General features: G+C 28.7%; 1 protein-coding gene across 4 annotated transcripts in view; it reads right to left on the bottom strand.

Annotated features, from left to right (window-relative positions):
• The window catches only part of LOC103568999 (endoribonuclease Dcr-1), a 39,876-nt gene extending 23,398 nt beyond the window's left edge, over positions 1–16,478 (bottom strand). Inside the window, exons 1-5 of one of the 4 annotated variants that reach the window (XM_053738538.1) lie at positions 16,113–16,478; positions 15,857–15,987; positions 15,651–15,766; positions 8,500–8,662; positions 8,118–8,416 (exon numbers count right to left, since the gene is read on the bottom strand). In XM_053738538.1, the coding sequence (XP_053594513.1) occupies positions 8,118–8,416; positions 8,500–8,662; positions 15,651–15,766; positions 15,857–15,916 (638 nt within the window). In that variant the 5' untranslated portion in view covers positions 15,917–15,987; positions 16,113–16,478. Of the gene's footprint in view, positions 1–8,117; positions 8,417–8,499; positions 8,663–15,650; positions 15,767–15,856; positions 15,991–16,112 lie in introns of all 4 variants that reach the window. The other 3 variants (XM_014441380.2, XM_014441382.2, XM_053738539.1) reach the window with 3 other exon arrangements.
• Between the last annotated feature and the right edge of the window lie 367 nt (positions 16,479–16,845).

Raw genomic sequence — 16,845 nt, forward strand, 5'->3', positions numbered from 1 at the left:
GTTCAGATAGATATCTAGTATTAGAGAAAAAACTCATACAGAAAATTTAATCTGCCGTGTAGCTAAACACGTGGAAATAATTTAATTATAGATATTTAAGGTGTAAGCACTTGAATGAAGCCGAAGCTGGCGACTAATACTGAGCGGCTAATATCGAAGGCCCAGTACCGAAATGCAGAGGGGCCCCGTAGGTGCCTTAAAATTATTTTTTACACAAATTGAGACTGACACTACCTGATACCCGAAACATAAAACATCGTAAACTAAATAACAGGTTCATACCGGAAAGAAAAATTGCAATAGCAAAAATAGAGGAGCCCGGAGCACGACAGCCCCCTTAAGCCGATTTTTTATTTTTGTGGCCTTTGACCATCAAATGCGTTTATTTTCTGTCTATTTCGAAAAATGAGTCGGAATTTTGCTAAAAATCGGAAGAAATTTCTTATTCTAGGGCACGACAGCCCCCTCCCCGAAAAATTATAAAAAAATTTTTTTTTTATTTTGATATGTGGGGTGAAATAAACCACTCAAACAAAAAAAAATGTAACGAAAAATCATTTTTTTTTTTTTATTTTCCGTCGAGTTATGATCTCTGTAATGTTTTCATTATATTTTAAGTCAATATGTAATACGTAGGACAACATGGATGACTCGAGAAAAAAATTTGTATCAAAAAAAAAAAATTTTGTTCCTAAGGCAGGACAACCACCACCCCCAAAAATTATAAAAAAAAATTTTTTTAAAATTAGTTCAAATTTTTTTCCCTACTTTTTAAGATGAGCTTTCGAGCCAAAGGGTCCCCTAAGCAAAGACAATAAATTTAAGAGAGAAGATTGCGAATTTCGGAAAATTGAAAAAATTTCAGGTTTTGATTACGAAGTATTAGAGACCCGGCTTTGGTTTAAAAACATGAGTGCTAGTTCCCCGAGTCGAAAAAAATTTGCCACAATAGGGTTTGCAAATTATTTACAGTTTTAATCGTGAAAGTTCTAAGTCCCGTAGATTAAATTGACTCTTATTTTCGAACGCAAAATAATTAAGGCACGGTCTTGGTTTGGAAACTTGGGTGTTAGTGCCCCGAGTAAAAAAAAATTTGCCAAAATAGTGTTTGCGAATTGTTCGCAGTTTTATCCGTGAAAGTTATAAGTCTCGTAAATTAAATTGACTCTTATTTTCGAACGCAAAATAATTGAGATATGGTCTTGGTTTGGGAACTTGGGTGTTAGTGCCCTGAGTCGAGAAAAATTTGCTACGACAGTGTTTGCGAATTATTCGTAGTTTTATTCGTAAAAGTTCTAAGTTCCGTACATTTTATTGACTTTTATTTTCGAACGCAAAATAATTGAAACACGGTCTTCGTTTGGAAACTTGGGTGTTAGTGACCCGAGTCAAGAAAAATTAGCCACGAAAGCCAAACCGAGTTCTCAAAAAAAAAGAAAATAAATTAAAATTACACAAAAAGAAAAACTAAAAATTGACAAAACTAGGTGACATTCGAGATGATCCAATTGTAGAAGAAACTTGGAAGAAAGGTCCAGATACAATAAAAAAAAAGAAAATACACAGAAAAAAAGGTTGACTTGGCCCAAGATAATTTTTGCCTTCATTTTTTTATTCTTGGGCTGAGTAATTGGGTTTTTTTAATCCGAGAACATTTTCTTCGACTAATATTATAAAAATTTGTATCAAGAATAATTAAATTTTAATTCAAGTTAAATAAGCTTGGTTTAAGAATATTTATTTCAAGTCAAATATATTTTGTTTCTAACCAAGTAAAAAAAACTATCAAAACAAGATACTTTTCTGTCTTGGTTGGTGAGTATAGTAAATTGTCACAATATATATCAACATCTCAAACCAAGAACTTTTTTTGCATGGCAGAAGAACATTTACTCTCAAGTTGAGAAAACTACATTATCGACTCAAGACAACGGTCTATTGTAATGAGAAAATTTTAATTTTGATTTAAATAAATTATAATCTTAGCTTAATAAAATAACTTTTTTTGAATCATGCAAATATTTACTTAACGGAAGACATAAAATTCTCCCATTGATGATTTTTTTTCTTGACTTAAAAAAATTCTAGTCTCGATTCAAGAAAATAAATGACTCTATTTAAAAAAATATATCGACCTATATTTTTCAGTGAATCTAACCTAATATAAATATTAAATATTGTCGAGCAGGAAAGTGTATGCGTATATTTAGAACACGGCAATACAACAGTAGAGAGGATAAGGAATAAACTCTCTCGATTAAATGGCTTATGAACGAATTGAGAAAAATAAATTGTTTGCTCATGGTAGGAATCGAACCTAGACCGATTCGGCATCACGCGAGAGCTTTATGAGTTATGCTACCCGACCATTTCCTGAACATTCGTTCACTTTACCCATATCTAGTTAGCATACTGTACAATATAGAGTCTAAACTACCGCCACTTTAGTATAGTACAGTCAGCTTTTCCAAGAGAATTTTTGCGTTGAGCCGTGAGCGCAGTTGCTGTTGGTTCAAACGTCTACGCTTACTTGCCGCAACACAACAAATACTTAAGCCAAGATATTTCTTACCATTGAATCGAGTACTTTTAATTCTTGACTCGAGTCACAAATCATCTCGATTCAAAATAAATTATTCTTCAAGAAAGAATATTTTACTTTTCGGAAAATTGATTATATATTGGGGCAAAATATTTATTTTTCTCACTTTAAGAAAATATTTTTTACTTCAAGAAACATATATTATATTGGTTGAATAAAAAAAAAATCTTATGCCAAGATGACTAAATTTAAGAAAATTTTGCTCTTGATCCAAGAAAATTTTCGTTTTCATTCAAAATTGCAAAAAATATTCTTGCGGCAAGAAAAAATTTCTTACGCCAAGATATCCTTTTTTTCTGTGTAGTTTTTTCACATTATCTAAAATTATTCCAGATCAACAAACAAATGATACTGAGAATAAAAAATGTAGTAATGAAAGATTTTTGTCCGAAGAATCAAAAGAACGCGGTAGAGGAAAAAAGAAACATTTATTTTTATCTATTGACGACCTCCAATTAGATAAATATAGGTCTTTACAAATCAATGGTTACCACCCTGTTTAGAAAATCTCATAGAATCCAATAGATCCTCATAAATTCCTATAGAAATTTTATAAGAATGAATGAGTTCTATGAGAAGTGCTATAGTTAAGTATAGGGTCTTATACATACAGCTATAAGAATCTATCGGATTTTTTAAGCAGGGCATATAACTATCGATGACTTAAATACTTTGCAAGCTCCCAGAAACGATGTACAACAAAATCAATTATGATTAACAGATTATATAATTAATCCATTTATTTCCATACAAGTTAATGAAGCTAGGAAAGCTGGTAAAAGTATTGCCCTGATAGATTCATTATTAACAGATACCATGATAGGTAATAATTTTTTGAGTCAAGTTTTCAAAAATTGGTTGGTTAAAACGCGTAATGATAATTTCAAATTTTGGCTGTTACCAGTTATTGTTAATGCTATGCATTGGGTGTTAGTATTAGTTGATCATTGCAACAAATCCATAGTTCTCTTGGACTCAAATTCATCTTGGCGAAGTAAAAAAAATTCAATGCTTTTGCGAAATCACAGGAGACATGATGTGATCGAAAAAATTATCGAAATAGTGAGTGTGTACGGATTTATAAGCAACCAAGAAGAAGATACTCCGAAACAACCATGGATAGTTTACGCGCCAAAGGACATTTTAAACCAAAGTGATGGGTACAATTGCGGTGTGCATGTTTGTATGTGGGCTTATATAATTTGCAATTCAGCGCCCATAGAGTTTGACAATGAAGATATGTCAGATGCTCGTCGAGCAATACACAAAGTATTAATAAAAAATAACGGAAGTAAAGATCACGATATCAATTTAGTATTTGAAGAAGAAAGTATTCCAATCAAGCAAACAAAGGAAATAGGCAGACGTATACTTCAGATAAATCTTTGACGATCTACAATACACCGCCTACAGGTTGGGCTAGTACATTAGCTTATGCTGCAGATGTATTAGCAAAATAAATAGTTTAAGTTACACATACGTAAATATTAAAAAAAATATTGTGATACTGTAGCAAATAAAATCGTGAAAAACAGTAATACTAAATATTATAAAAAAAATACTATATTGACAAAAATTTTATCATTATAATCTTATATTTTCAATATTAATGTATGGAAGAATATATATATGTAAAACATAAAAATTTGACACCAAAAATAAAATGTTATCATTGATACAACCCTTGTCCCTTTTTTAATTCCGCAATTATTCCAACTATCAAAAATTTTTTATTGCTACTAAATTCACTGGCAGAAGAAGAATCAGTTAATTTCTGTTTGGCTTAGGTAAGATTAAAGAAATTGTTCTTGTAGCAAATTAATTAATTTAGTGTAACCCAATTACATTTCGCTGTCAGAAAATTTTTGTTTCAAAATTTTAAAATTCAAAAAATTATTCGTCATTTGAGCTAAAGAACTGAAATTATAGTATTTTAACCATAAAAAAATTGTAATTGTATAAATTCATTTGCAAAAACTTGAATGAATAGTGTAAACAAGTAAAAATATAATGGCTAATATACATAAATTATTTATATTAATCTACGAGTTCTGAGAAAATTGCAATTATTTATTGTAAAACAACTATGAACTTATTATTCAGAACACCAATAAACATTTTTTTCTTTGATCAAAGCAAAAAGTACTAGGAACGAAAGTATTACGATGTACTACTTATTAGAAAAAAATTTATAAATGATAAATCACATTCCATCTAAAAGTGATTTTAATAAAAGATACATACAAGATGTTTTATTATTATCAGTTCCTAGTACATATTCAAACGGATAATTAGAAATTCTCAAGTCATAAATTTCAATGTTTTACGAACCTTGTCAAAAATTAAATACAATGATTAGGAAATGATTCAAAATTCAAAATTTCTAGCTTCGTTTGAAATTAAATAATGAATTTAACTAGTTAAAAAAAAAAATATATATTATTGTTATTGAAATCTAATTTTCAGATGCTATAGAATATGACTTCACAATTTCTTAAGCGAATCCGAAGTCATGTAATATAATAGAACATCATGGAAGATTGCCAAATAACTAGATAGGCAATTTCCCATGATAGGTGAACCTTCAAACTCCACCGTCCATCTTACGGTTTTAAATCATCCATTAAATTGATAATTACGATCTTTAATATAAAATTAATAATTAAATTATATAAAATCGATCATTAAAAAAAAAAAATGGATAGCGTTATAATTTTAAAATCGATACTTTCTTTTAGTAAATAAATATTCGAAGTGTTTTCAATAAAAATTTTAAATTCTGAAAGTAATACATGTATAGAAAAAAAAAATTTCTTGGGTCGAACAATTTTGACTCAGCTCAATAAAATTTCTACTTGCTCTAAAAAATTGTTTGCATTATGAATTGAAAAGAAAAATTTTGTGGAACGAGAACAAAATTTCTTAAAAAAAAAAGCTTTTTGGTCCTAAGAATGTTGCGTAATTTAACTAAACAAACTTTTCATGATGTATAATTATGAGAAAAATATTAATTTTTAGCAGAAGGGCTCCTTTCCTCGGTCCCATAGAAATAGAAAAAGGTGAATTAATTTTATTTGTTATTCTTTTTCTCTTATAATAGTAAAATATTCTACATTGTACATTTTACTATCGTTATACAACGGAAAATTTATTATACACAGTTGAAAAATTTGTGTTAAATTTGACACAAATCAAATGTCCAAAATGGTCCACTCAATTTTTTATGCTAATTTAACACATTATACTTGTGTCAGACAATAATACAAGTTTAAAACTTGTTGAGATCAAATAACACATTCAACTTTAATCAAATTCACACTTGATGGTGTCAAATAATTGACATAATATATTTAACCCCTGAATTTTTGTACACAAAACCACAACATTTTCTACTGTGTAATTGTGCAATTAAAGTTATGATTTATTGAGCCTTTTTTATCAATTTGATTGTATTATTTTCATAATGTTCCGATAAAATAATTACAATGAATTTCAATATTTTTGCTGTGTTCAATACGAAAAAATAAGGGAGGATGGGGCACCGCGGCCCTCCTAAGCCAATTATTATTACTTCTTGTGGCTTTCAACCATCAGATCACTTTACTTTTGTCCTATTTCGAACCAATTGGACATTATGCCGAAATTCTGAAAAAAAATTTTTATTTTTTGCGGGGCAGAGAGGTCACCCTCCAAAAAACGATAATTATTTTTTTTGTTTTTTTCAATTGTTGGCATCATTAAGAATGTATTTACTTCTTTTGACAACTATTTTTGATTTTATATTACTCAAAAAAAATTTTTCAATGTGTAATCAATCGTTCCCCCTCGATTCGCTTAATTACTAATTGTTATTGAATAAAAAAAAAAAAAATCTATATTTCTTATTTGTCATTATTTTGAACCCAAAAACGCGTTTCTTAATTTTTTAGAGAAAAATCGATAAATATATTAAATTTTTTATAATTTGACGATAAAGATATGGAAGAATGATTTTTTCAGAATTTTCAGCTGGTCCATTTTGCCCCAGAAGTCATGCGTAGGACTAAAAATATGCAAATATATCAGATTTGTAGTAATTAGACGAAAAAAAAAAAATTTTTTTTATCGAAATTTCAGGGGTACCGCTCTGCCCCACCTCCATCCTCCCCCACTCCTACTTTTTAGAAATTTCTGAAGTGGTTGATTTTACCGAAAATGCTTGTTTATAAATCGCTTATAAATTCAAAATTAGAAAAAAATTTTTAAAAAAAAGTTTGTTTTCATTTTCAAACTTGGGAAGGGGAGGGGTCGAACATGCCCCGGCCCTTCCACTGTTTATAGTTGCAAGTTCAATTGCTACGAAAAACTTTCACTGTCTCTCGATTTGTTTAGAAAATTTTTTAAGAACTCTAGGGCCCCACTACATCCCACTAATACATCACTGGGTCTCATGTTTTAGCTGCTCAAACTTAGCCGCTAGCTTCAGCTTCATTAAGCATTTGAAACATTGAAAATTCTGGTCAGCTAGAATATAGACAATTACCAAAAATTTTTCGATAATGTTCGAAATTTTTTCCAGTTTAGTAGTGGAAATATAAACAGAGAAATTATAGAATAGAATTGAAAATCGGAATAACAATGATTCGAGGATATTTTTAGAAAGTTTATTAATTTAATACTGATTGGTATAACAGCTTGGAATTGCTGATTTTTTGAAATGGAAGAAATTAAATTTTGAGTCACAGAATTTATCAAAATTTACAATATTCCAATAGTTCTCATGAGCTTGAAAGTCCGAAAAAACAAGATTTTCAAATCGACAAAAACTATTGAAAAATTTTTTTGCAATAATCACAAAGTTAAAAAAAAAACGAAAATTTCGAATTCTCAGACTCATCGAAAAAATTCTTATCAGTTTTGAGAGGGACTTCTTAATATTTGTGAAACTTAGTAAGAAATTAATAAATTTTCTGGAATAGTATCCTCCTATAATTTTTTTATATTTGTATTTCTATTCATATTGAGGTAGTGCAAAAGTTCGACAAAAGTTCGCAATCGTCTCAAATTTTGAAATTCAGCATGTCGAACTTTTTTTTTTTTACATGGGTTAAATTCTTCCATATTAGATAAAAATTTTTTTAAAAAGCGTAATCCCTGTCAATCTTATTAAAATTTTGTAAGATTTAAACTTTTTTTATTTTTTGATTCAAAAAACTGTAATCACGGTAAAAAAAGTAATTTTTCTGAAATTTATGTGCGCAGGTCTACGCCGTAAAAATACATTTTTAGATTAGGATTTAATCGTATAGATGTAGATGGAAGGATTCGAATTGCCCGCCACTAAGCTTTTTTTTGATTGGTCGCGCGAAAAAACGTAGTAGGAGACAGAATTGTTAACATTAGGGAGAGAATCTTGTTAAATTTAGAGAGAGTGTAACACTATGGAGAGTCACATTAGGGAGATTCTACTGTACAAAACTATAAGCCGATCCGGCATAGAATACTTATGATATATGTTGATAATATTTTGTTTTACCTCAATATTGATAAAATGTCACTAGTTGTTTCAACATGACATTTAAAAGTTGATTCAAATCTTTCAATTTCTAAGCTTAATCGTCCAGGTTCTTCGGTTAATCCGAAAAGCGGGACAGCTAATCCAATAAATCTACATAAATTATTTTTATTTGACTTAACAATTTTTAACGCTTGTTTAAGATCATCATTCGCTACCAGCAATTGGCATTGATCGATTATAATCAAGTTTATTTGCGATCCTAATATTTTTTTCTTTTGTAATAACTCATTAAACAATTCACTTGTTATTATTATCACCTGCGCATGAAAATAACTTTCATTAAAAAATGAATCCAAGTTGTTGTTAAAAGATTATTTTAAAAAAGTTTAAAATTTCTTACATGAGCGTTTAAAATTTTATTGACAAAGTTATCAGTCTCATTATTTAAAGTTCCAACCCACACTTTTAAGTCTGTTAATTGTTCAATATATTGTGCTTTAAGTAAACATAACTCATGGTTATCAAGAATATATAATATTTTTTTACTATCTGTATTTAATAAGCTGTAATTAATAAAAGTAAATTAACACACATATACAATAGAGTGTTTCAAAAAATCGACTTTTTTTTTCTCGAAGAACATTGAAAAATCGACAGAATATCTCTAGACAAAGACCCTGTTAAAACATGAGACCTTAATATTAATATTTAAAGGTGGCGATTCACGATTTTCTATTTTCCACTTAAATGACATGGGAAAAAAAATTTTAAGTTTGGAATTTTATACCTCGGCGATGGCTTATTGAACAAACAAGTTCCCAGAAGTGGTTTTGGCGCCCTCTAGGGGACGCCAAACTAGCAAGTACCACCCTCTTCGCGGGTTCTGGGACCAGTACTCCAACCGTTAGCGGTGCCCGCATGTCTTGCACCCGTAACATGCGGCAACTCCGTGGTTGCAAGAAGCCAAAAGGTACCTCTGCGTGGGCGAAGCCGACCCCTTTTGAACATCTTAAAATTCTAAGGGTAATAGCCCGTATACAATACTATCACTAGCATATAGTGATAATCACTCGGTAATAATAATAACAGAGGGCAAGTCTATTTAACTGCTGTCTTAAACCCGAGTGAGTATAATGTGGAAGAAACCCTTTTTGGGGTAACGAGTGCAGGCTGTAACTCGCCACTAATCTGCAGCATGTCCACCAATACATGGAATTGGTACCATGGGGGACCTAATCCAAGCCCCACTTCGACCGCTCTACAAAGAAAGTCTTTTATTATTTTCTGATAAATCCATCCGTTCAAAAGTTATCCGAGCTCGAAGTCAAGTTGGAGTAAATTTCGAGATCATTCTCCTTTTTTGGCGAAACTATCGGACTTATCATAAAATGTATTATAATCTTTTTTGTAGACAATTTTATTTCCTACAAATTAGTATTGTTTAATGTTTTTCGAATTCTGCATTGTTTTCTAGTTATTTCTATTTTAATGCCAAGTTCTTAAAATCGATCAGAACACTATTTATTTAAGAGCTTGGCATTAAAATGGAAATAACTAGAAAACAATGCAGAATTTGAAAAAAATTAATCAATACTAATTTGTAGGGAATAAAATTGTCTACAAAAAAGATTGTATGACATTTTATGATAAGTCCGATAGTTTCGCTGAAAAAGTAGATTGATCTTGAATTTTACTCCAACTTGACTTCGAGCTCGGATAACTTTTGAACGGATGGATTTATTAGAAAATAATAAAAGACTTTCTTTGTAGAGCGTATAATTCTCGACAAAAATATGTCCTGAACTTCTTTGTTCAATAAGCCATCGCCGAGGTATAAAATTCCAAACTTAAAATTTTTTTTTCCCATGTTATTTAAGTGGAAAATAGAAAATCGTGAATCGCCACCTTTAAATATTAATATTAAGGTCTCATATTTTAATAGGGTCTTTGTCTAGAGATATTCGATCAATTTTTCAATGTTCTTCGAGAAAAAAAAAAGTCGATTTTTTGAAACACTCTAATATACAATTTATTTACAATATAATTCCCCTCGCGGTTTTTACAATACTGTTTAACTACCGTAATGATATAGTATGAATATAGTAGATAGTGCACTGAGAGAAAAAAAAACGTATATTTTAAAGAAAAAGTGCTTGATTTATTTTGTTAACTTGCTTAATACTACTAAAACAATTTGATTTTGTCAAAAAAAAAATATTAGCTATGCCGTCTTTTATCTAATGTTGTTCAGATTAGTTTTGAGCCTTAACAAACTTTTTTAAGAATAAATAATTTTGCCCTACGTAAGATTCGAGACTAGACCGATCACGCGAGACTTATGGTACTGAGCCACGGTGGCTTATTAAAAATCGTGTTGTTAATAAACTCTTGTTATTCTTCAATGTTTGTCATCTTAGATATTGATTCATGGTGACCACAGATTTTTGAAACTGAAATTCCCGGACTTCTTTAAGTATTCCAGTCAAATAATTAAAAAATTCCCTGACCATATATATTAAACTGTTTCAAATTAGGGGACTATATTTTTTTTTTTTTAGAACATTAAAAAATCGAAAGGGTATCTTAAAATATGGTGACAATTAAAATTTGAGCTCTTAATATTGATATTTCGAGGTGGCTATTGATAATTTTCGATTTTTCATTTAGTAACATGGTAAAAAATACATAACTTCCGAAAAAATCAAGATACAAAAAATCTTTTCTCAAACATTCTGTAGCAAATTTACTGATCCACAAAAAAGGTCTTTTATGATTTTTGCATAAATTCAACCATTCACAAGATATCCGACGTCAAAGTTTAATAAAATTCAAAGAACTTGTTTTTGCTCGTTCTGAATTTTATACCATGTCAACCAATGAGAATTCAGAAATTTTCAATACAGTTTATTGTAGGAAATTGAATGCTTTACAAAAAAAGTCTCTTGTCATTTTTTGATTATTCCATCTGTTCAAAAGTTATTGGAGCTTGAAGTCAAATTAAAAAAAATTTCCAGATTTTTTTTTTTTTTTCCGATGAAACTATCGGACTTATCATAAAATGTCATAGAATCTTTTTTGTAGACAATTTTATTTCCTACAAATTATCTTTGGTAAAGGTTTTTCGGGTTCGGCATAAGTTTCTAGTTATTTCCATTTTAATGCTAAACTCTTAAAATCGATTAGAATATTATTTTTTTAGGAGCTCGACATTAAAATGGAAATAACTAGCAACTTATGCCGAATCCGAAAAAAATTAATCGATACTAATTTGTAGAAAATAAAATTGTCTATAAAAAAGATTTTATGACATTTTATGATTAGTCCGATAGTTTCGCCGGAAAAGTAAAAAGATCTCGAAATTTACTCTAACTTGACTTCAAGCTCCAATAACTTTTGAACAAATGGATTTATCAAAAAATTATAAAAGACTTTTTTGTAGAGCATTCAATTTCCTACAAAAAACGGTTTTGAAAATTTCTGAATTCTCATTGGTTGACATGGTATAAAATTCAGAACGAGCAAAAACAATTTCTTCGAATTGTGTCCAACTTTGACGTCGGACATCTTGTGAATTGTTGAATTTATGCAAAAATCATAAAAGACCTTTTTTGTAGATCAGTAAATTTGCTACAAAATGTTTGAGAAAAGATTTTTTGTATCTTGATTTTTTCGGAAGTTATGTATTTTTTACCATGTTACTAAATGAAAAATCGAAAATTATCAATAGCCACCTCGAAATATCAATATTAAGAGCTCAAATTTTAATTGTCACCATATTTTAAGATACCCTTTCGATTTTTTAATGTTCTAAAAAAAAAATATAGTCCCCTAATTTGAAACAGTCTAATATATAGTTATATGAAACTATTGGAAATATTTTTTTAATTCAAAATAAAATGGTATCAGTCAGTTCAATAATCAATCATTGTCTTTAAAAGAAACTTTATTTTATTATTTGGCAATGTTTAAAGGTTTCTTTTATGTTTATTAAATGAATAATTTCTTATGTTTTATTTTAAATCCGTCTTCATATAACTTATTCTATAATAAAACATAAATAAATTTTTTATTTTCACCAGAATAACTTTCATAAATATAAACGTTTCATAAAATATTAATAGAATATGAATGAAGTACGTGAATAATAAATATAGTGAAATTTATTAGTTTAATACTTTAGTATACTTTTAATGTTTTTGTTTTTTTTACTTGTGAATAGGCGTCAATAGCTTGAAGATCCTGACAATTGGTTTCTACTAAGACTTTTTTTTCTAACAGCCTTTTTAATTCTAACTGCTTTATTTTCTCGCTATTGGAATCAATTTTTAATAATTTTTTTTTTTTTTTAAATGATATTACAATCGCATTCACGCTTAATAGTTTTCATAATATGAGAACTATCAATTTCATTTAATAAAAAAATTACTTATTTAGAGTAATTATAGAAGCAAGAAAAATAATTACCTGAATTTTTTTTTCTCTCAGTGTATAAATATAGTAGATAGTAAGAAGATTTACCGTATTTTTACAGCGTATTCGAGAATTCTATTTGTGGTATTTACACTGTGATTTTATTGAATTTATACAATGTTTCTACGACGTTTATACGGTGATCCTACTAAATGTATACAGAGTTTCTACAAATTTTATAAAATGATTAAAAAAATATTAGATTGTCAAACAAAAATAGAAAACTTGAATTTTATCTTGTATGTGATCTATTGGAAGAGGATCATTACTTGGACGGACCGATTAATGTTTTTATTGATGAAAAAAGCCTGGCGACTGCTGGGCTCGAACCCAAGTACTTCCGATTCTAAGTCTCAGCTACTATCCACTGCGCTGACTCACGAAGATTATTGCGTACGAATAGATAGTATATTTTTCAAGATACCAAAGAAATTGTAAACTCGCGATGTCATGATTGACTATTATTTGGCCAAGAAATATTTAAAGATTGAACTAAATTATTTGTGCTAGGACAAAATGATATACAGTTTCACAAAAGATGATATTAAGTACTATCAAATTTTATAAAAATATTTTTTCGGGAGATACATTAGTTCCAGGAAACCGTCACCATAGTTATACTATATAAAGACGGTATAATTACAATGCTAACACAATAGAAATGCAGTATAAACGGTTAAAATGATTCACAAATACACTGTTTGTAGGTCGTAGATATACTGATGATTCTTGATTAAGAAAAGTGATTAGAAAATATTTTTAAAAAATAGAATGTTTTATATTCTTCCTGATCTCTCAATAAAAATTAAAAAAGACCATTCGGCAGCCGAAATGGAAGTAGATTTTTCGTTATTCATTTAATTATTTAAATCCGTAAGATAGACAGCAGCGTTTAAAGGTTCATCTAAAGCTTATAAGATCAATTATATTTATGCTTGTCAATAGAAAAAAAATACTTTATGTATACTTTAATGTTGAGATTTTAAAAGTGTTACACGGCAGTAATCAGAATTGGAACAGATACATGAATTTATTAAAAAGTGGAAGAACAAATGCAACAGCTAAATTTCAATAAATAAAAAGGTAATTTTCGTTTAATATAAAAAAATAGTACTGAAATACAAAGCTCAATAGATAAGCTACATAAAAATATTAACAAGATTCAACTGTTATGTATTACTTGAAAGTTCTTAAATGAGAAAGTAAAAAAAAAAATGTTTTTTTCTATTTTTCTGAAAATGTTGAAATTCATCAAAGTATTAGAAAAAATTATCAAAAGATTAAGTAACATAGCTTAAATTTAAGCAAATCGAATGGACATAAAGATTCAATCACCAAAAATAGATTATCTCTTTAGGGTTAAAAGGTATTTAAAGATAAATCAAGAGAAGTTGAGTTTTTTGAAAAATTAAAAAATCTTTAAACGATCATAACTTCTAAACTTTCTGGCCAATTTAGCTCATTTTCGAACTGAACCGAGCTCTTTAGCTAAAGAATATGTAAAAAAAATTTCATCAAGATCGGTGTAGAATTGTGGACCCTATCATGGGAGAACCACGTGTTATATTGTATATATTTAATGTTTTCTTTTAAAACATCGATTTAAAAACCACGCCATTACATTTCAATGCTACTTTACGAATTAAGAATTTGAAATTTAATTTTTAATTCAAAAATGTTAACCGGTGAATTGAAATTAGCTAACTGATGAACTAATTAACCTCATTAAACTTCATGGCTGGTTCAGTCAGTCAAATTGTATAGCACTAATTGAAGGTATTAAAAACCATCTTACCACGTTTTTCTTAACTCGCTTTTATGTACGTCTATTCGGGTGGAATTTTGTAATTGATTTTAAAGTAACTTCTCGATGAGCTAGAGACTTTAAATTTGGAACAAAACTCGAAATTAGATGACAATGCAAGAAAATGAAAAATAAAATTTTGAAAATGAGAAGGAGAAGCACTAGAAGAGGAAGAAAGAAATGAAAAAACCGAAACAAATGAAAAAAATTCATATTCGTTTGTTTGTCTGTTCAGTACGAATTTTTTATAATTAATTTAAAACTAATTTTTGGATGAGTTATATTCTTGAATGTAGCTCACAACTGGATGACAGATAAACAAACACCGTGTAATGAAAATACAATGAAGGAGATGGAAAGAATGTGACGACTAGGACCTCCAGCACCATGAATAGTCATATATTCAAAATTTTTAACTAAAAAGAATCTGGCTTTGATTTGTATTAATATTTTGAAGTATAAATCCTTTAAAAAATGAGTTTGATATATTGGTAAGTAGAAATAGCGATTTTCTATTTCGGATTTGATTAAGTGAAAAGAAACTGAAATAAACCTGAAATTTATCGCATGTCTCCGCCAGTATCTTATCCAGGCCTTTAAAATCGATTTCAAAATTTCGCTTATACATTACTAAAAAGCAGAAAATAATTATCGAAATAAAAAAAATTTTTAATATATCACGTTTTTAAAACGAACTAAAAAGTATAAAATAATATTTCTCAATCTCATGAGGATTTGAAACCAGATTCAAATTCCGAACTTCTTACAGATAGTCCTGAAAATTTATAATTGTGAATTTTTAATAGTTATGAAAATACTTATAAGATTTAAAACGAAAAACGTGGGGCGCATGCAATAGATAATTGATGCATTAATAGATCAACTAACAATTTTAATGCATTGCAATTAATATAGATTGATTTGCAAGTTCTTTCATTGACAGCTCTTCTCTACACTTCTTATAGTTATATATTGCATGCGCCCCACGTTTTTCGTTTTAAATCTTACAAGTATTTTCATAACTATTAAAAATTCACAATTATAAATTTTCAGGACTGCCTGTTAGAAGTTGGGAATTTGTATGTGGTTTTAAATCTTCATGAGATTGAGAAATATTATTTTATATTTTTTAGTTCGTTGTAAAAACGTGATATATTAAAAATTTTTTTTATTTCGATAATTATTTTTCTTAATCTTTCCGAATCGTTTTCCTTAATCACTATTAAGTAAAAACCGCGAGGGTCAATATGTTTAAGGAATAGATTATATTTGTTTACTCTCGATTGCCAGTAACATATTCCTGAATTAATTTTATCGTGATAAAAGTTTGTTCAGTGTATTTTCCTAAACAAATTATAATATTCTTCTGTTTCGCAGCATAAAGTAATTCTACCTGTGAAATAAATTGAATACAGAATTCAATTATAAATATTATACCGATACTTTATAAGTATAATAATGTCATAATCAAAAATGAACAAACCTGATATTCTCTTGGAGTAAAAGATTTAGTATACACTAAATCATTAAATGGAAATGCCATTGAAATAATTTGGTAGAAAACAAACTATTACATTTAAATTAGATAATATTTAACACTTGCATTAATCAAATCTTCTAAAACAAATTAAAATATCAAAATATTATTTACTTGAAGAGGCTATGTCAACAATAATACTAATAAATTTAAAGAATCTGATGAAAAAAACATTAATTTATTTTTATGTATTTATTCTTACATCAAAAAAGTATTAAGATAAAATAGGAACCAAAAACATCATCTCGAAAATTTGACACTGTTTTTACATAAATAAATTATGTATTTTGAGTTTTCACTAGTTCGATAATAAACCCATTAGTTTTCATTTCAAATTTTTTCATAACCTCAACTCCAACAAAGCTGACAACTTTTATAAATTTAACGATTGTTAAGTGCCTGTTATGTCCTGGGAGGTTACTAGGATCGGAGCTGACGCCACCTCCTGGACAGTGGGCAGTTCGTTGTCACGCGGGACCAAATTTTGAATTTGAAAACAGTGGATAAATTTATTGTTTACTACGATGATGATGATTATGATTGTTATTTAATGGAATAATTAAACTATGATTAAGGATAGATGTAATTGATAAAATAACTTTTGTCTGAAGACTGAATTTTATTATAAAGTATGGATAAAACTTGATCAGTAATAACAGTTGTATTCGTAAAGAGTTCTCGGAGAGAAGTGAAGTTACATCAGACGGCAGAGAGATCTCGGACCTCCACTCTCCAACTTCTCCCCACTACTCTCATGTTCACACTCATGCTTATATGTATAAATACTTATATATCTATGTTCTTTACTAAATATTATACTTATACATTTATACTTTCTACTAATACGAATTTGAGATATAAGCTTATACATTTACGTTCTTTACTTTATCCATTCTATATCTTCTTATTACTTATATTATTTATATTCTATTTTC

The sequence above is a fragment of the Microplitis demolitor genome, chromosome 4 (assembly GCF_026212275.2).
Source record: "Microplitis demolitor isolate Queensland-Clemson2020A chromosome 4, iyMicDemo2.1a, whole genome shotgun sequence".
NCBI classification, from domain to species: Eukaryota; Metazoa; Arthropoda; class Insecta; order Hymenoptera; family Braconidae; genus Microplitis; species Microplitis demolitor.